Genomic DNA, 20,665 nt, shown 5'->3' on the forward strand with positions numbered 1-20,665 from the left:
AGCTGTGAGACATTATGCGGGTCGATATACGGGGTTGTGTACCCATCCAGGCTGTCAGTTACAGCCACCACCCACCAACTTCCAGTGTTACCTACCTTACATAAGGTACAAACCTTAGGTACCTACCTAAGTTATGGGACCTTGAGGTAACGTAAGCAGCTAAAGGACGTGTTGGGTGAGCTGCTGGGTTGGGGAAGTTATCTTAGGTACCTAGGCACCTTCATGTCTTATATTTGCTGTATTTCACATTATCTTCCAGACATTTGTTTAAACCCCTTACTTCTTGATATTTCCTTCTAGAATAATGGACAAGTACCCCGAATAACTACCTATATCATATATCTCGTTCATTACCATTTATACTCAAGACGTAAAAAACATACACATCGTATACAACCCCCCTCATTATAATAAATACGCGCAGAACCAAGGACGATGCACCTTTAAGAAGTTAAGTTGAGAGCTCATAGCTTTGCCGGTACATCGGGAGCCGGCGCAACGGGTGCTTTTTGTGCAGAGACTCTCTGTCGAGCCAGCTCCCTTACTTCCTCGTCGCTATGCGGGGTCAGTTTTTCCACGTCGATTTCCAATTCCTCTAAAGTCTTCGCTTTGATCGCTGTATAAGACGACTTGATATTCTTCGCGTCTTTACATACGGCCTTGACGAAATTCGCGTAACCTTCTCGGTTACGCTGCGACTCGGGGAGCTTGGGCAGAAGCCCCTCGAACACGTGCGGCATCGCTTGGTACTCCTCAAACACCACCGTTACGCCGTCCCTGGTGAGCTTTGCCACGAAGTACTTGATTTCGTCTTCGAGACTCTCCCAGCCGCAGGATATATACATGGGCGGTGCTCCCTCCCAGCTGTCATTATTCATCTGTAAGCTAGCCAACGGGTGAAGTATATAGTCGTCATCGACGTAAACGTGCTTTCGAGGTGGGTCAGTCGGCCATATGCTATCCGCCGGTGGTTGATGTTCTTCCGAGAGGAGCCTTGGGGGAGGAAGATAGCACCACTTTTGGTTCCTAGTCAACGAAGGCAGACTCTGCACCATATCTATCCATGGAGACATACTAGCAAGACCAGCAGGTAGGGGCACTTCTCGCTCCTCGCCGAACCAATTGATCTTGCGGTTCTGGCGGCGGATCTCCATTAGCGTTCGAAGGAGTGCCAGAGCGAGGTTGCCGCCCGCGCTATCACCGCCAAATACAATATCCCCGGGAGCAACAGCTTCGTGTATCGACCCGGGAGGCGGGTAGAGAAGGGTAAAATAAGAGACGAAGGCATCCAATAGCGCAGCTGGAAACGGGTCTTGCGGTGCAAGTCGATACCTGACCGAATACGCGCGGCCACCCGTCAGCTTGGTCAATCGCTTCATCAGCAACCTATGTGTCGACGGATCGCACAGATAGTAAGCCCCACCATGGAAGTACAAGATTGTCGTCGAGTTCTTGCACTCCTTCATCATCTCGCGGTACTTCTGCTCCTCCGAGATCTCCGGGGGTTTCGAGTTCTTAGACGCGGCAGCTCTATACCCCGTCCACTCGGCCTCGACGGGAACGAGCTCCGGTATCTTGAAGGACGGCTTTGTACCTCTTGCGCTAGGCTCGTTCAACGCGTCGATGACTGCCAACAGGGCGTCCCGAATCCCTCGCTCGGGAGGGGGCTCAGACGCCACCGTGCTAACCCACAATTTGCCCTTGACGCCTGGGTCCTTCAAAGTCATGGCCTGGACCTCAGAAAGAGGTTTCGGTTTCGATGGGTCAGTTAATGACCGTAGGACCGCGATGGTCACATCACTCTTTAGATCCCGATACCGAGAAGTCTCGGACCCGCCGATGACATGTAGCAGAATGACCTTGACGATCAAGGGAAGTTTAGGTAGAATGAACCAAAGCAGATCCAGTCGCCCACCGGGAGCCCTTTTCTTCTTGTCGACAGTAGAGACGATAGAGTCAGACATGGCGATGTCTACGATCTGAAAATTGCCTTCAACGGACCGTGGTCTACGCTGGGATGCAATGGTTTCTTTTCAATTGCTCCTACGCAGCGTAAAAGGAGAATATACGGTGACGATATTAAGACTGACCGACAAACCGAAACGGAAACCGAAAAGCAAAGACTAACTAACTAGTTAAATAGTCATCTAGTTATACTACAAGGTAGGTATGTATATATGTATGCAAAGCGTTGTGTATTCGATTCCCCCTTATATTTTTATTAACCCCTGTAAGTTCCATGATAGCTGAGAATTTATGTATGTATGCCAACTCCCCTGCCGCTGACTCCGAATGGAACGTTGGGACGCTGCAGGCGAAGGTAAACCTCGGCACCCTGAGAGGCAGGTACCATGTACACATTTTGTGCGGGTACGTCTGGGTCGCCACTCAGCCACTCTGTCATTGCTGGTGACGTTCTCCAAGATTCGGCTTTTACATAGTTGAATAGGGGAAATTCCTCAATGATTTTCAACGATTTTCAACTAGTTACGCTTTATTGCTTTCATACATCTAGGTCAAGAGAGTAGCTTTAGATTTAATAATATTAAGTATATTATATATTCCATTTAGCTTTAAAGGATTGCTTTTATTAAAGAAGACACTCTGACCTAGGTACTATGCATACACCCGTTTTTAAGTGGCAAGCTTCTTACCGCCGGAAGACAGGTAACATACATAGCATAGCGTCCTCCACTCATCGATGACAACGAGAACGTGCAGTCAGCCCCCTAAGATGATCCTCAGTTGCTAGTAATCATAGGTACGGTACCTATCTCATCCCAAGTGTCACTTTCACAGCATAATCAAAGGGGCACGTAAACATATGGCATTATGAAATCAACTTCATTTATCCCATCCAAGTCCTTAAAAACGTACACATTTTGCCCGGAGACTCATCATGTGAAACTGCCCCCATTACATCAATCGAGGCTGGTGTCCTCATTCAAATATACTTGTGCTTGACCTGGGAAAATGCCTTTCCTTTTTAAACTAAAAGAATCCCCGATCACACAAAACAACGCCAAACGAGTAATGATTACCTAAGGTATGTCTACATATGTAATTAAGAGCTAGAGCTAGGTCCAGCTTCGTTCTGCGAACCGCTTGCAGTGGCTTCCGACTTACTCGCTGCTAGCTGCCACGCGGGAATCGATGCCTTTGTGGGAGGCATGCCGCTTGCGAAGGGAGACGTTCGCGTCGAGAAGAAGTCCTGTCTGGTAGCGCTGCTCTGAGGCGAGTTCTCGTCTCGCACCGCCTGCTTCGCGTCGCCGAGGTCCTTAGCTAGCGCATCAACACCAGGGCTCGAGGCACCGCTAGCAGTTGATGGTGCAACGGTGCTGACAGTTGGCTTAAGGAAGCCGTTCGGGCTGACAGACGGCGGGGCTGGAGTAGTGCTGCTGGAATTGCCCATTCGCTGGCTGATGAGAGACTTCAGACTCCTGACTTCGGTGGTGATCTCCTTCAATCGGTTATCCGTGAATTCTTTGTTCGCAGTCATAGAACTGGGGATGATCCCCTTCAAGGCCTTCATCTCCTCGCGTAGTCGGTCCGTCTCGTCTTCGTGTCGTCGGCTGGCAGATTTCGTATCTCGCATGAATACGTCTAGCTCATCTAGCACCTTGTCGAGCTTATCGGTGCGCTCCCTCTCCGAGGCCTTTAGCTCCTCTGTGTCCTTGGATAGTTGTTCGAGCGTCGCGAAGGCCTTCTCGAACTGTTCGTCTACCATCGACTTGTCTTGTTCTAATTTCTCCGGTGTCGGAGGCGAAACTAGGGGGTAAAGGTAACGCTGCCATCAAGGTTAGGATCTCGATGTTTTATTTATTCATAAGTTGGAGTAATCATGGCATACCTTGGAAACGGTATATAACCCGTAACTAACTCCGCCTACCACAGTAGCCATAATGAACCAATCTCGCCAATCCCTCTTAGGGACTTCTGGTGGTGCTTGCCATCCGTACGGCTGCGTCTGGTATTGGCCGTAGTATGGCTGATTCTGGACAGGAGCAGAGGGCGCTGGTGAAGGTGACGGCGATGGTGAGGATGAAGCGGGAACGGGAGCTATGGATGAGCCGCTCCTCGCGAAAGCGGTGTCGATTTCCTCTTGCGTTAAATTCTTCGATCGCAAGAAGGACAGCTTGTTCTCGATGGGGGAAGAAATCACATTAGGGTCTTGTAAAACTACATAATTGAAGATAATTTGTTAGCTATGCTTCTCCAGCTCCTATCCTAAACATCAAATAATTCAAGTGGTTGGGTTGGTTAGTACTTACAATTGACCGCAGAGGCCACGACGTCCTCCCGGATTGGCATGATTAAAGTGTCGAATTTCAAGGAATATTCATGGCAAGTGGTTGATGACAATTAGGGAAAGCTGTCGTGTGTGCGAAGCATTACCTATTGTAGATGGTAAGAAGAATTGTCGAGTTGTCGCGTTGAGGCTGGAGACAAAAACAACCCAATGACGAGTCACGAACCCCGGCTTATCCATTAAAATGAACCGAGGCAAGCGGCTTGTTCGATAAGCAGCCTTAGGTATATGGAATTGCTCAGGTAACTATCACGTGCTTGCTAAGCTGACTCATGAATACAGCTGTGCAGCTGTGTTAGCTGTCAGAAGGACGTCAAAAAAAAAGGTGGCGCACCTACCAGGATAATTGTTAGTACTATGTACATACATAGAGGTGCGCCAGCTTTTTTGACGCCTTAACCTTGCGACAAAAGATAATTAATTGCATATTCCATTTAAAATCCAAATCAAGTCTAAATGAAAATATCAATTAAGCTCATACTGCTATTTTTAGAACACCGCCAACCTGTTCCTTTCCCATGTCACCTTATTAGTACTATGTAAGTTGTGATCAACAACTAACAGAAAAACTAACAGAAATGGATCACACCGTGAAAGCTTTTACGAGCGAGTTTCTAAACAACATATCTCAAGCGCCAGCTAGTCCTAAAGATGCAGAGGACACAATTGTGCTACCAAAGTATTGGAATTGGTTAGGTAATTTAGAAAGACTCTGGGATCGACGAGAAGTCTGCCCACAATGTGGATGGGATGCTAATCCCGAACATCTACTCAAAGTCCCAACTCCTCGCGATGAACCAGATATCATATTTAGTCGGCCCGAGGATTCGCAATGTATCTGTTGCAAGATAATTGACCTTTTGTTTGAACGACAGCAAAATCTAGATCGGGGTCGATGGACTATATCTCCGTGGATAAATCAGGACAAACCCTGCCTTCTTCTGGAGGATACCTTATTAGAGGAAGATGAAGTTGAGTGGAACTTTTTCCTTCCGTACTCAGAGCGGAGAAGTCTATCAGGTATACCCAAGGGCTCTCTCGTCTCCGGAAACACCGCGTCGGAAGCCGCCTGTGAATGGGTAAAACACCAGTTATCAGCCTGTTCGCAATCTCACCAGCGTTGCCGCACGCGAGATAGCACTTTTCTTCCTACGCGACTCATATCTATCGCCGGTAGTAACGACGAGGTAAGGCTGATAGACAACTCCGAAGTGCCTCATGGTTCACACTATGTAGCTCTCAGTCACTGTTGGGGCTTAAAGCTGCCCGAGTGTCTGACTACCAAGGCAAACGTCTTGGATCAGAAGGAAAACGTTCCCTGGAGTACGCTTCCAAAGAGCTTTCAAGAAGCAATCTTGTTTACGCGCAAACTTGGTATAGGCTATATATGGATTGACTCGCTATGTATCATTCAAAGAGATCCCCAAGATTGGTTACGGGAGGCCGGCCGAATGTTCCATGTTTATCAGAATGCATTCTTGACGATTGCCGCATCCCATGCCGAGGATAGTTCTAAGGGGCTATTCTCTAGCCTGAGCCCTGGACAACAGCTACAATTGGGTAAAATCCGGCATGGTACTGAAGAGTACCAGTTATATGCGCAGCAGTCTTTCCCGGAGATCACTAATCTGTACTTGAATCACCGGACTGAGCCCCTTTTCAAGCGAGCTTGGACGTTCCAAGAAAGATTAGTCTCTCCTCGAATTCTATATTTCACAAAACACGAATTGATATGGGAATGTTATTCAACATCCGTCTGTGAGTGCGGTTTCCACGGTGATGGGCCGTATAACCCAACAAGTTTAAAAATGCTACACGTCAACAACTTAGTGAACAGTCCGCCTCTCTCCCAACAATATCCCGCCAAGTATACCGAATATATTAGAAATTCCATAAGGTTTACTAAGAAAAGTAAGTCCTTGAAGAGCGATACCGGGAAGACATGGCGTAGAATTGTTCAATTTTACTCGGACTTGCAACTCACGAACCAAACCGATAGACTTTTGGCGATCGGGGCCATAGCAGAACAAACTCAGGCCGTGCACCAGAACAAGACATACCTCGCTGGGCTTTGGCATGAATCGCTCGAGTTGGACTTGCTGTGGGCACGCAAGCGTCAACCAAGCCCCCAACAACGTTCAAAGTACTACATTGCACCCACCTGGTCGTGGGCCTCTGTCCCTGGCCCAGTTGCTTACGACTCAACAGCACCACTTAAACCCAATGTGAAGGTGTTGAGCGCAAGCTGCGACTACACGGACGCAAACCAGTTTGGGCAAGCTACTGGAGGGCGGTTAATATTACGCGGGGAATCCATCATGTGTACACTTTCCAAGTCCTCTCAGGAATCCCTAGAGGATTACCGGATTTTCCATCCCGAGCTAGCGGTTAATATCGAAGTCAGTGTAGATTGCGAGCCCTTTGCACAGACAGAGGAGCAAATGGCGGTGCTTATGTTGCGCATAGCCGATACGTGCGACTTTCCAGCTCCCATCAGCATTATCCTCAAGGAGGACAGAGGGAAGGATGATGAAGTATCATACACTCGCTTGGGACTTGCATCGCCTCCAGGGACCACCGTCGAGGGACAAAAGGAGCGTCGGAAGCTTCTAGATTGGTTTGATAGCTTTAGTGAAATTCGGACGTGCATTATTATTTAACTCGAGGCTACCGTTGAATCCACGAGTATAATTATAATTGCAGAAGTAAAAAAGATTTTAGGAAATACCTAAGGCTTGAAGTCAAATCTGGGGTAGACGGTCAGTCGGTCCGTTCCTCGCGCATAGTTTACACTAAACATCGTGCAGAATACGCCAGTAAGGCTATAAGGCTTAGTGGCAACTATATTTCAAGCACAAGGTTACCAAAACGGGTGTCCTTTTAAGGATAACAGCTAACAGCGGCTTTGACGTGGATTCGGTTTCCTATCTCGTATTGTCTCGTTTTCGGTACTAAAGCGTTACGCTATGGCATTAGTTATGTCGTATGCGTGGCTGAGTTTCTAGGTTACTTGCTTATAATTCGGCAGTAATCAAAGCGCTCGTAATCCCAGGCTGTGTCTTTAGTGCTCTTGGACCGCATTCCCATAGACTATGATACTAAACTCTCGTTTCTAGTTATGTTACTGTGCAGATGAAGAATACGAATACAACTAACTAGGTTAACATGCTAATAAACATAAATCGAGCTCTGACGTGGCAGCTAGTTTACACACGAACAGCTCCTATGTTTCAGGTATCTTCGTGGCTAGGGGTAAGCTTTCGAATATGATTAGAGAGAACTATAGTCTAGCCAGCTGATACGGCGCCATCCTCATCAACATCACGTCTCAAACTGCCGATGGAGGAGAGAAGACTGTTGCCGTGCTCGTGAATAGTCTAGAGCGGACTCCAGGTCTTGTATGTAAAGTAGAGAAATAGCCCGCTCTTCATTATCTAGGTAGGCAGTTATTCAAATCTTTTAAACTGCCCTAAACCAGACGGACCGAATACCGTGATATACTCCTTACGTATATCCTTACCAAACCTAGCCCCTCGGCGAAATACGATCCATTAATTAAGCATAGAAGTACTTACGAATGGCTTCTGCTAGTCTTTTGGGTTGTTGGGGAGGCAAATATACTCTACAAGTGGGCATGGGCCGCCAGCAGCAAATTTTACGAAACGGTAACCTCCTACAAGTGACGTGGCGTTTATCTTAAACTTCCATCGTCATTGTTGTAATTGTAATTGTAATCTTAATTCTTTTTTGTTTTTGGTACGAATTAGTCCCTTAATCATTGGTCATGCTTACATGTTTGACTTTGTTGATTCTTCGAAATATCGGATGGTTGTTTACTTTGATGACTACCTAGGTACTTATATACTCGTTACGTAGTTTCTAAGAAGCAACAACAGATTAAGAGACATGGTAAGATGCCGTATATTTCGATAGTAGACAATTTTATAGCTTAGTAACTACTAGCTTGTACGCTCAAGCCTAGCCAAAGTATATAGCCGTAGCGTTCCTTCCTGACGAGGTAAGTAATTATGTATACCGCCCTAGTTTCTTACCTGGTTGCCCAACAACCATACAACCTTCGCCTTGCACAAGAGCATAACACAATCGAAGAGAATTTTCAACTTTCTCAAGAGGCTGTACCAACCTAAATCCACACCACATAAACTATCAACACAACTAAGAAAACTAAACTAGACATTGCCACGTCTAAACACCTCGCGTTGAAACTACAACGCCAATACGTTGGGAAACAAACTTTGGCATTACGCTCAGGCAAAATGGCTCCCCAAAATATGATATCCTCCTCGATCCCCAGGTATAAAACCACACGCGTTGGACTTGCTATCATCTGAAAATATCTCCATCCTTTCTACAACATCACCCATCAACAATACTGCACCTCTCATCTTCTCGACAATACAACAAACATTCAAGCCACTAAACTGTCTACCCAAGTTATAACACTTTTCTATTACGGAGTCACCATAAATATATCTTCAACACCTTCTACCTTGGAGAGCAACAATCGCACCAGCAAGCAGCCCCAATACTACAGCACAATGAATACCCCGGAGAATATCAAGCTCCTAAAAATGGTGCAGGAAAGAGAGTTGGCACGCGAATTCTTCGATGCACCCAACGGTACTAGGCTGGGAATGCATTGGGATTATAACCGAAAGAAGCTGGTGCCTTTCATAAAAGACCACTTCACCGGCGCTATTCGACCCGCCATAATGAAGGATAACATGTACGACAACATGTCCAAAGAAAAGCTCGAAGAGCACCGCCAGTATCACCTACAACGGCAAGAACAACAGGAGGAGGAGAAAAAAAACTCGTAAGTTAGCCCATATAGTATTATCGAGAAAGAATCTCCTACTGACTAAGACGATAGCTCAAGCTCAGGGGGGAAATAAGATCGAAGAAGCGATCAATTGGACGGGCCAGGAAAGGCGCAAATCTTGTCTACAGTTTGAGGAGTTAGGCGTTAACGGAACCGGATATTTAACGGAGATGTCTCGCGGCAACGAGACGAGGATATACGGGAAGGAAAGGGGTCATCTACATCGGTTATGAGCGCTTGGTTAGCGCAGCGGTCCACGCCAAACCCTAAAACACTGGCGAAAGCCCCAGAGCCGGACTTGTACCGGCAGTAAGGCATGCGACCAGTTGAGGGGGGCGTGTCACATATAAGGCGTTATTGCTAGTTATCAATTACAGCGTCTTTTTTTTGGGATAAATACTGAATATAACATTACGGAACTTGACGATGAAGGAAGGCAAAAAAGACGCCTCCAACATCGCAAGAACCTTTTCGCATCACGACGACACAATCGAAAACAAGTTCCAAACGTAGAGTGAATGTTAGAAGCAGTAATGAAGCTGCTATATAGTAGTTGTGTAGTAGTATGAATCTATTATCGCTTAACCTCCTATCTGGCGAGCCCACGGTTCGTATATACATACATGTTCTTTGTCCTAGATGTCTCATCTAGAATCCTGACACGCTGCGCGCCCCTTATATATCTATCGTATGTAGATCTTGTTATACCTAATTCATACTAGTTCCCCCTATGCCTAGAGGGACTTTGCAGGTGATGAGTTTGGTGTTGTAGAAATTATAAATGACAACAAGACAACCTGGTAGATCTTAACAATTGGTAGCTATATATATACTAGAGGTTACCCCCCGGGCAACACAAAAGCCTAAGGTTTACACCGCACCGTGTTTTTATACTATTTTTATTATATATTAGCGACCTACCCCCTATTAAACTGGAAGGCACCCCTACAACAACCCGAATTTATTGCTATTATACAGCTGGACAATACTCTCAATACCCTCGAGACCTAAGTAATATAAAAGCCTTACATATATGCATATGCAAACCTACGCCTTTTATCTTTTATGGCTTTCTATGAGGCAGGAAAATTATCTGTAAGGTAGCAAGGCATGTATCCCAAATAGGAAATCTTTACTCGCATTCAACACAACATCCTAAGGTAAATAAACCTTAGGCATATATACTCTACTGTAACTGGCTATACTACTTAACAACCGCTTACCACTTAGTCATATCGACATACTTCATATCATGATATATAAATCAACGTAGTAGATTCGAGAGTATTCTATTCTTGGAGCGACGGACTATCAACTTCGGGTATACCGCAGCGGCATTCCTCGCTCTCGCAAATGCATTCGGGACCGACAATCCCAATCGGTTCGAGTGCATCTAGGACGTAGCCAATATCATCGCCCCAAGTAAAGATTCAGAAGTCAAGCGATCAATTGCTAAGGAATTCCCGCGACAGTTCCGGATGAATATGATTTGCGATATACGCAGAGCAGCAATGACCATCGTCGATTGCGTAACCCCCTCATGAATGCGTACAACATACTTCCGAAATGGCTCACGATTAAGAATATCATTTCGGTCCGAAGTATGATTGCCTGTAGATGGTATCAAGAACGAGGAAGTGCAGTCCTGTCGTCCCTATTCAGGACCAACGCGTGTGGAAGGAATCCATTGATAATAATGTTCGGAGCTGCTACCGAATCCTGTAGTTTCGGTTGAGCACCAAATATCTACGAATGGGCTCGGAAGACCTATATACACCGACGGCGGGTTGTAACGCTATTAGAGGCAAATGAATGCGAAGGACGAAAAATAAAATAAAATAAAGGGAACACACGGAAGATAACCTGAGCTCGGTTGTTGCATATTTCCATGTTCCTCTTCTACGATTACATTGGTCGAGACATCCCACTCATGTGAAACATGGAATATGTACCTATGGGTACACCCGGTCCCCGGATATGAAACTCCAGGGCTATCATATGCACAAGATGAAAGATGCATAATACGAGGTTTGCTCCGTCCATTATTAGAGCAAACAATCAGCTATAGATAACTCTCCGGGGTTCGGCCCCACAACAAAGACCGGAAGAGAAGTTGGACAGACGATCTCCCGACCGCAACGAGTCCCACAAATTTCCGGCATTGAGGCTAGATGCGACGGCAGAACCCATAACATTTAGACCAATGGAATTAATCTTGGTCGATACGAGGCCGACGGCAATAGGAACGGGTACGGGAGTCTTGGAGGGGGGAACACAAAAAAATCGATTGATTAATGTCGGGTTTATTTTTGGCACGTTGCCGAGCGTCAGATAAATAAATGGCTCATGGAGATATAATTTCTAAGCGGTGGAAGGATTGGTTGCACGTGGACTAAGGAAAAAAGGGGAAAGGAGGTGGGAAAGAAAAGAAAGAAAAAAAGAGGGTGAAGGGGAAATGGGGTATGGGGAATGGGGGGGCACGGGGAAGGGGAAGGGGAAGGGGAAAGGGAGAGTGAGAGGCTTTGTTCGGAAAGGGTGGGAGACAAGGGAATGAATGCATCGTCAATATCGTTGACGTATACTATGTACGGGAGGAATGGAATACGTGGCCAACCCCTCGGTCCCACGTCCAGACATAGATAATGAATGAGTGAGTGATTATGCGCGCGCCCGGTGGCCGGTCACGAACACGATGCGAGAGGGTAAAAAAAAAAATCAAATTTATCACGCGGATGTGATTATCGTGAAGTGGCCCCTCGCACAGATCACCGAGTTGTTGGTCTAGAGCTATGTAGGCAAACCGTGGTGCTTGACCGCATCCCAGGGGCGGCCTCGGAGGCTCAGGATGAGTGAGGGACCCCCATGCTGCCTGCGATGCTGCCATGTTTTCTAATCTTAGGCGGCTAGGCAGGGAATGCAGGAAAAAAAAAAGGTCACGCTGGCCAAGCTGTGCGTGTTGCGTGCTATGTAAGATAGAGAGGTTGACGAGAATACAATACATACATAACTACTAGTAAAATCTGTTGAGTAATGGAACACTAGTTAGGACATACATAAAGTCAATTCTTCACATGGAAAAGAAAAAAAAAAGAAATGAGTAATGAGGGGCAAAAATCGGCTCGAGCTTCTTTTTTTTCTTCTTCTGCTCCTTCTTCTTTCCTTTCTTTGGAAATGGAATTGCCAAATAATTTCCAGCGCCGCGGCCCCCCTTGGGCCTTAGCAGCTAAGCTGACCTAGTGACCTTTTCCTTGCCCCTCTAATACAAGAACGATGAGCTAATGGGGAGCCTCCCCCTTCCATGAGAGAATGTTCCACCAATACGGTAGAAAGATTGGCTTGGCTAGGAAGGTGGGGAATATGTATAATTTTTTTCTTGCAAGACATTGACATTTGGAAGGGACGCATCGATACGCTCATGCTCATGCGCTCATACACTCGAGAATGGCGCTCTCCAAGGTCTAGGCGGTTCTTAGGTTTCTTAAGGTAGTGTAGTCCTGATCCTGATAGCCCTGCTCACGACCGTGCCGGTATCGTGCCGGTATCTTGTCAGCAAATTTGAACCAAACAAAATCAACCTTAAACCACCCAATAATGTTCCCCGCAATCCTCCAAAACTTTCTCCACTCTCCACGAGCCTAGCGTAGTTACCCAATTGGTCCCATACGCTTTCATACGCTCCCAAAGCTTTCAAAGCTCTCTTAATGGTCCTAGATTTGCTCCAGAGACACGGCTCGGCAGCTCTCGTACCCCTGCTCCTTCCTGCTTCCTGCATTTTCCATTCTCGAATTTGCATTAGGCACTTTGTTCAATTCGCATGCTAAAAAGCTTCAGCCGGTTGAGATCGGTACAATTGAAAAAGTACCTAACATACAATACGTAAGTGCGTAAGTGCGTAGGCGCGTGAGTGCGACATTGTGCGATCTACTCGCACTTACCAAGATGATTGTCCCAGTCACTCAGTGGCCACTGCCACATCCACATCCACATCCACTTACACATCCACGTCCTTATCCTTTTGCTCTTTCTCCTCTCATTATTATTTCTCTTCTGTTTCTTTATCTCTCCTCTTCTCCTCATATTACTCTTACTCTTTCTCACTTCGTACCTATCGTACCCATCCTAACCATCATATATTATCTTGTCGACTTATCCCCATCATAGCCACTGCCCTGTTGCAGCAAAAAGATACCAAAGATACCCTTTATCAGACGAATTTCCGTCGCGGCATATTATCTCGGCGTCCTTTCAGCCGACTGCACGTCATCTAGATCCGAATTGCTAGGATAAGGCTAAATTGCCTCACGCCGCCTCCCACCATCAAGTCGTCGTCCAGTAATCATCTCATCAGTTGTCATTCGTAACAGCCACCAGAGTGCAATGGGTGACAACCGTGAGACCAACGGGTTGACCAACGGTCATGTCAATGGCCGCACCAATGGCTATACGAATGGTCAGCGTGCCAACGGCTATACCAACGGCAACACCAATGGACATACCAATGGCAATGCCACTACCAATACCAATGGCAATGGCGGTCTATGGACCAGCAAACGTGCACCATCGGAATGGTTTATCGGTAGTATAGACCAGGGCACCACGTCGTCGCGTTTTCTTATCTTTAATCGCCACATGGATCCAGTCGCCAGCCACCAAATCGAATTTGAAAATCTCTATCCTGAATCGGGGTATTGACGTCACCCTGCCCCCCTTATTACATCAACCATGAGCTAATGTCCCATTTTCGTAATGCAGGTGGCACGAACATGATGCCTTAGAATTGCTCAGCTCTGTTGAGTCTTGTATCGAAAGAGCCATTGAACAGTTTACTTTCAAAGGTTATTCCAAGTCCCAAATAAAAGCTGTAGGTATCACAAACCAGCGCGAAACCACGGTATGCTGGGATAAGATTACCGGCGAACCCCTATGCAATGCTGTTGTATGGCCCGACACCCGAACCAAGGATATCGTCCGAGATTTGAAGAATTACCCTGGCGCCCATGCTATCCCCGAACTATGCGGTCTTCCTCTGAGCACTTATCCTTCCAGCGTAAAACTGGTTTGGCTGTTGAAGAATAATCTGACCGTGAGAAATGCCTACGAAGAAGGCCGTCTCGCGTTTGGTACCGTAGATAGCTGGCTAATTTACCGCCTAAATGGTAAGGAGAAGAATATCCATGTCACGGATACCACCAACGCGAGTAGGACCATGTTCATGAACTTGCACACCCGGCAGTATGATGACAGACTGCTCTCCTTCTTCGGAATTGACAAGAACAAGGTTGCACTGCCCAAGATTGTGCCATCGTCAGACCCCGAAGCCTTCGGTACCATTGGCCGCGGCGCCTTGGCCGGAGTAAGAATTGCAGGTTGCTTAGGTGATCAGGCCAGCGCGCTCGTCGGCCAGTGCGGATTCAAGCCAGGCCAAGCCAAGAACACATATGGTACTGGATGTTTCTTGTTATACAACGTAGGCCACAGGCCGGTACTCTCCAAGTATGGCTTGTTGGCGACGGTCGCATTCGACTTTGGAAAGGGCCGGGAACCAGTTTACGCCCTGGAGGGAAGCATAGCCGTGGGTGGTTCTGGCGTAAAGTTTTTGATGAACAACTTAGGATTTATTAGAGACTCTAACAGAGTTGGTGAATTGGCTGAGAGCGTCAAGGATAATGGCGGGGTGGTGTTTGTGACCGCATTTAGTGGTCTATTCGCACCGTACTGGATTGACGATGCGAAAGGTACTCTTTGTAAGTCCTCCTCAATGGCCTCAATAGCCTCGACGGGCCTCAACCTATCCAGATAAGCATCTTGCTAATCATGATCCAGTCGGAATAACGCAACACACACAAAGAGGTCACATCGCACGTGCGACACTAGAAGCCACTTGCTTCCAGACTCGCGCGATTTTAGAAGCGATGGAGAAAGATTCAAACCATAAGCTTGCGTCTCTTGCCGTTGACGGCGGCATGTCGAACTCAGACCTGACGATGCAGACACAAGCTGATGTCACAGGCATCCGCGTGGAGCGACCGGCAATGCGCGAGACCACGGCCTTAGGTGCCGCAATCGCTGCCGGTCTAGCTGTCGAAGGTTGCTGGACTAGCTTTGAGGAGCTCACCGAGCTCACACGCAAAAAGCCAGGTCGTCGGGTTTTCGAGCCCAGAATTGACCGGAAGAAAGCTGCGCGCATGTATCAGCACTGGGAAAGAGCTGTCGAGATGAGTCGCGGATGGGTCCGCGACGATCTCTCTGACGACGAGAATGAAGCTTCCAGGCCTGACATCTTCAGGAAACCGACGTTGTAAAATATCAGATGTCGGAGTTGGCGCCCCCTCTCATTAATAACCATAAGTCGCAATGGAGTGTGACGGGTAGGAGTGGATCTTGGGCATGATATCTGGTCATTCACTGGATGCACGAAGCGCTCAGCGGGCGCAATGACCTCCATTTCCTTGCATTTGGACATGTTGTTTCGGGAATAGATGCCCTGACATGCATGTCATATATAGGCGGGCAAGCGTGTAAGGAGGCAAGCTTCAGCAGGGAAAGGCAGCTTACACACCTTTTTACTTATTTAAACCTACCTTGTTTTGTACGTAGCAAAAGGTCGCACATGCGGGAGGTTGGATGGGAGGGGATGTGAATGGTACGGCGGGAGGGTTGGAGGGTCGGGTATAATTACACATAGTAATGCTAGTCGTGCGTACCCCAGGTATAATAGCACAGTATCCCCAATCCCCATAGTTTTCCTGCAGGCGCAAACGTATTTTGTATTCCGTAGCCGAGCAGAAGCATGTAATTGGCGTTTTTCGCTCGGTTTAATGTGCGGCCGTGAGACGGCGGCCCACGCAGATTCGCAAACTGCTGACCGAAAGTGAACACGGGACACGGCACAAGACGGGACGATAATACGTACAGCAGGCCGAATTGCGGTTTACTACCTAACGTTTATCATGTGAGCATGCGAAGGCGATGGGATAGACGGGAGATTGATATCGATATTGGCTCCTTTTTTTCCTATGTATGGTATTACATTGCCACTTCGGAATTTTCACATAGGACAGATGACGAAGACGCGATACGTATGATGGAGGGGACGTACGGAAGGGAAGAGAAGGGAAGGGAATTATATACGGATTGGATGGACGGACGGACGTGTGGAAATGCTGGGGAGGTAAATGGGCAAGGTAGGTACCTAAGGTAGGTAGGTAGGTAGGTAAGGTTCAGGTAGATGAGTGAGTGGATGGATGGGAAAGTATGGCATGGCATAGTACCTATGGCATAGTATGGTATTAGGTAGGTGGTAGTATGTAGGTAATTGCGCGTGGATACCCGCCTGTGCTGTACCTAATGTAGAAGAATATGTTCACTTTTACATCTACATCTACCTTTACGTCTACCTTGTATTCCGTATTGCTGGTATATACAGACGGATGGGTTAGGTCAACGTTGTTAATATTCTTGCTTTTGGCTAATGTATTGAATGATATGTAGTAGGTACAATACCTACCTACATGTAACGTAGGTAGGTAGGTGTGTAGAAGACACGAGCAAGCAGTGGCAGCATCAACATCGGTGCATACACATATACACACATACACAAGCACACATAAATAACCTAGAATAGAATACAAATAAAATCAATCTTACCCCATCAACATCAACATCACTAATCATACACCAACCAGCCAGCCAGCAAACAAACGAAGGTAAACACACATTCACAAACGCAGAAACCGAATACATCCCGAACCGGCGCAACGGCAATCCCGTACGGACGTATTCTCGGAGCAACCAACTTAAACGGCTACTACCTACCTCACTTACACGTACAAAGTGACCGCGGGCCCCGTCGCATCGACAGCTACCACGGTGTAAATTCGCTACCAGTCAAACTTGTCCGTAGCGTCTCTATGAAAGAAACATCACCACTCCTTGAAAGAAAAAAAGAAAAATCAACTTGAATAAATAGGTACTTACTGTATATAAATCGAAATCGAAATCGGAATCACTCAACAGATGCAAGGAAGGGGATATGCCAACGCCACTCGGTCAAACTCATCGCTCATCATTCATCACATCATATCACATCAAATCCAATCACCGCACAAGCTTCATATCAGATCTTAGTCATTATCTCTTCCATTGCTCCTGCTCTCGCTATACTCTCAGCTTATCTATCTCGCCAAGATAAACCACCGAGACAGGCCAGCTCGACGAGTCTGAGACACAGTTTCGCCCTCGCACGCAAACGGTACGAGGTAACAACGATCCCGATTCTCGATCCCCTTCCTCCCCTCGGCTGCTTTTGCTCACGCTCGACAGTCCCACGCATTAAGTTAACCGCTGCAAATACCAATTGAGAATTGCAATTATACCCATCGCCGTAACGTCGTGTGCTCTTGCATCCATATCTTTTTTTAGAGTCCAATGCTGACCTCATCCACATCGTTTCTCCTTTGCCGTAGACACTTTTCCCGTGTTTTATTTTGTATATATGCCCCCTAATGGGCCAAGGAAGTAGGCGTTCGATATGGTCGCGAAAGGCCCGTATAGATCAAGGGTCGCATCATGTGAGTGAGGGTTCCGGCTTCTCGTCATTTCCAGCCGGGCATAACTCGACTAAGATAAAGACGACTAACTCCCGCCCTCCAATTCCTCGGACCCCAAATCTCGCCGGAATATCGGGCAAAATTATGACGGTCATCTATCATGACATGCGGACCAGAACGCCATCCTACTTGGGAAATGAAATTGAACAAATGCTGAGAAGAGAGGTGCCCCAAGCCGGAGGGCGGAACAACTAACTCATTACGAAATAATAGACGTTGAAAAAGGTGCCAGATTATACACAGGAAGAAGTGCCGCAAAAAAGAAGAAAAAATCGAAGTGGGCGGCCGAGAAGAGCGCAAAATGGCGCTGTGATCAATTACATGATAATAGACGGGTAGTCGACGTTGGCTTTGATGCTCTTGTGCGGGAGGACGCTTCCGCCGTTGACGTAGATCTCGTCGCCGATGCTCACGTCGTCACCGAGGACAGTGACGTTCTCGAGACGAGCCCACTTTCCGACCACGCTGTTCCATCCGACGATGGTGCTCTTGATCCATGCGTGATCTTTAACCCTGGATCCCGGGAGAAGCGTACATCGCTGTAGACGCACACCGTCACCAATGACAACATTCTTGCCAATGACAACGTTAGGTCCAATGCGGCAGTTCTTGCCAATCTTGGCTGACTCGTCAATCATGACATTGCCACCGTGGACGTAGCTCTCAGAAGGAGAAACTAGCAGGTGTGGCTGCTTCTTTGCGAGCGATGAAAGGTATAGGCAGGTACCCGTTAGGAAGTCCTTCGGTTGACCGACGTCCATCCAGAAGCCCTCGAGGTCGAAGGAGTGTAATTGTCCATCGCGAACGATAGCGGGGAAGGTTTCTTGCTCGATCGAGGTAGGTCGGTTCTTTTCAATGCGTTGGAGCACCGAGGTGTTCAGCATGTACATACCGGCATTGATACGATTCCCGACGAATTCGATGGGTTTCTCGACGAAACGGTCGATTCGGGAAGGGTGGTTGGGCTTGTGAACAATGACACCATATTTAGAGGGCTCTTCAACCTTGGTGACAACAATGGTGCCTTCTTCACCGTGTGACTTGTGAAACTCGGCGAGCGCCTTGAAGGGGAAGTCGCAGGTAATATCCGAATTTAAGACGAAGAAGGGAGAATCATCCTTAGCTAGAATCTCCTCTGCAAGCTTAAGAGGACCGGCGGTACCGAGGGGTTCGTTCTCGAGAGAGAAGTGGATCTTGACACCAAGAGAGTCTTCGTACTACGAGGACCGTAATGTTAGCAAAGATGAGAGGGGAAAGGGGAAAAGCTACGTATTATAACTTAGGTTAGGTACTCACCTCCTTCAAGACTTTCTCCATAACCTCAGGGCGGTAGTTGACAGCAAGTACGACATCGGTGACACCTACGGCAGCCAAAGCCTCAATCTGGTGTAGAATCATGGGCTTGTTGGCGAACTCTACCAGAGGCTTGGGCATGGTAAGGGTCTGAAGAACTATTCGTTAGCTTCCCGGTCTGAGTTTGAGAGATTATACATTTTTCGATTCGGCAGTGCATTGTAGCAGGTAGCAGATTGATAAACATACCAAGGGCCGTAGACGTGTGCCGAAACCACCGACGAGAATGAGGGCTGTTGAATAAGATATTAGCTATATCTGTCTCCTAAACGTTACGGGAATTTTCTCAATGGCACTTACCCTTCATGATGGCGGTAGGTGGTGAGTAGAATTAGACGCTAATTGTCGTGTCGCAAAGTGAATGTAGACCACGAGGCTATGTTCTCGCGCTGAGTGCTCTTGCAATTTAAGTAGCGAACAACGAGGCTCAAATTGCGAAATTGGAGATCCAGGACAATGTGTCGGTGTAGTATTTATTGAATACCGGCGCGGAATAGGCCGAAGTTGGGAGGGAATATAAGTGAATATAAAAAGGACGGTGAAGCTCTCAAAGAGTCGACGTAGTAGTGAATAATAGCTGGTAGTGCTAGAAGAAAAAAGAAATAAGGATGGCTTAAGGACACTTGTGTCTCTCTGCTCGCTCGGAGGGTGTCAAGGTGGTCAATGTGGTCAAGGTGTTCAAAGTGGTAGTTAATCGAACGAGAGATTGAATGTTTAATTGTGTTCAGTTCACGGAATGCCCCCTTTATTTCTTATTTTAGGCCAGTTAAGTCGTCGCGCCATCAAATGCTCGAAATTAGCGTCCCCCCTCCCCCCCCCCCCTCCCTGGACTAGCTAGGCTAGCTCCTTCCCAAACCCCTGGGCATCTGGCGAGAGTGGCACCTGATTTTTGGGAAAGCCTATTTAACGCCTGCGTCGCCTGGGTTGCTCTTGCTGCTACATACGCTGCTACGCCATGTGCACGGCCCTTCAGCCACAAAGCATGGCAGATGCACAGATGCAGCCCTGGGAGGTACAGACCAGATGTACCGTTATTGCCCTGCCCGGGGACCAATCACAGCCCGTTCCGCCCCACGGATACGAAGCATTAAAATTGATTGAACATTACACCTTTCATTACACCTTTATGCTCCTCGAATGTTTTATTTTAACTCGAAACCGAGTCAATCTTCCCTTGTAAGGCCTGGCCTCGTAAGGTTCTGTAAGACGCGTATTTGTTTAAATCTTTTGTCCATTGCCCACCATGTCCTCCGAAATATTTCATGTTTTCATGCTTTCATGTACACTACCCTCCTCGTATTGATGTGTTCATGACAGGTAGATTATGACGCCGGCTGTAAGAAATACGAGTTATCCTCTACCCGGAATCTTCTCGTATCGTTCCGCCAACTACTAACCTCAGCACCATCCATCATCCAAGTATGTATTCTATTCTACATTTCTCCTCAAGATGGTTCAACATATGTATAGGTACACTAGGTAGCAGGTTGACTTGGGTACGTATATGTTGACGAACTTCAATGTTGCTTACTTATCTTAACTAGTTTCTTA

General features: G+C 47.1%; 6 protein-coding genes across 6 annotated transcripts; 3 read left to right on the top strand and 3 right to left on the bottom strand.

Annotated features, from left to right (window-relative positions):
• Positions 1-213: 213 nt before the first annotated feature.
• On the bottom strand, positions 214-2,529 carry F5Y00DRAFT_234825 (alpha/beta hydrolase fold-domain-containing protein). The gene has a single exon (XM_048007478.1). The coding sequence runs from the start codon at positions 1,962-1,964 to the stop codon at positions 465-467; it is 1,500 nt and encodes a 499-aa protein (XP_047865716.1). The 5' UTR covers positions 1,965-2,529; the 3' UTR covers positions 214-464.
• A 191-nt stretch (positions 2,530-2,720) lies between these two features.
• Positions 2,721-4,592, bottom strand: F5Y00DRAFT_50634 (peroxisomal membrane anchor protein conserved region-domain-containing protein). Its single transcript, XM_048013744.1, has 3 exons — positions 4,272-4,592; positions 3,851-4,179; positions 2,721-3,787 (listed from the first exon to the last, which is right to left on the bottom strand). The coding sequence occupies exons 1-3, from the start codon at positions 4,309-4,311 to the stop codon at positions 3,065-3,067; spliced, it is 1,092 nt and encodes a 363-aa protein (XP_047865717.1). The 5' UTR covers positions 4,312-4,592; the 3' UTR covers positions 2,721-3,064.
• A 110-nt stretch (positions 4,593-4,702) lies between these two features.
• F5Y00DRAFT_234830 (HET-domain-containing protein) lies at positions 4,703-7,468 on the top strand. The gene is made up of 2 exons (XM_048007479.1): positions 4,703-7,068; positions 7,117-7,468. Exon 1 carries the CDS (start codon positions 4,888-4,890, stop codon positions 6,967-6,969), a length of 2,082 nt encoding a protein of 693 aa, XP_047865718.1. The 5' UTR covers positions 4,703-4,887; the 3' UTR covers positions 6,970-7,068; positions 7,117-7,468.
• Positions 7,469-8,868: 1,400 nt separating this feature from the next.
• On the top strand, positions 8,869-9,225 carry F5Y00DRAFT_261236 (uncharacterized protein; the record flags this gene model as incomplete). The annotated part of the gene is made up of 2 exons (XM_048011169.1): positions 8,869-9,146; positions 9,204-9,225. The coding sequence occupies 2 exons, from the start codon at positions 8,869-8,871 to the stop codon at positions 9,223-9,225; spliced, it is 300 nt and encodes a 99-aa protein (XP_047865719.1).
• A 4,012-nt stretch (positions 9,226-13,237) lies between these two features.
• Positions 13,238-15,782, top strand: F5Y00DRAFT_50685 (glycerol kinase). The gene is made up of 3 exons (XM_048013745.1): positions 13,238-13,837; positions 13,905-14,896; positions 14,976-15,782. The coding sequence occupies exons 1-3, from the start codon at positions 13,530-13,532 to the stop codon at positions 15,452-15,454; spliced, it is 1,779 nt and encodes a 592-aa protein (XP_047865720.1). The 5' UTR covers positions 13,238-13,529; the 3' UTR covers positions 15,455-15,782.
• A 2,235-nt stretch (positions 15,783-18,017) lies between these two features.
• On the bottom strand, positions 18,018-19,899 carry F5Y00DRAFT_50708 (mannose-1-phosphate guanylyltransferase). Its single transcript, XM_048013746.1, has 4 exons — positions 19,415-19,899; positions 19,304-19,347; positions 19,058-19,204; positions 18,018-18,978 (listed from the first exon to the last, which is right to left on the bottom strand). The coding sequence occupies exons 1-4, from the start codon at positions 19,419-19,421 to the stop codon at positions 18,079-18,081; spliced, it is 1,098 nt and encodes a 365-aa protein (XP_047865721.1). The 5' UTR covers positions 19,422-19,899; the 3' UTR covers positions 18,018-18,078.
• Positions 19,900-20,665: the final 766 nt, after the last annotated feature.

The sequence above is a fragment of the Daldinia vernicosa genome (genome assembly GCF_022497035.1).
Source record: "Daldinia vernicosa strain CBS 139.73 unplaced genomic scaffold F5Y00scaffold_18, whole genome shotgun sequence".
NCBI classification, from domain to species: domain Eukaryota; kingdom Fungi; phylum Ascomycota; class Sordariomycetes; order Xylariales; family Hypoxylaceae; genus Daldinia; species Daldinia vernicosa.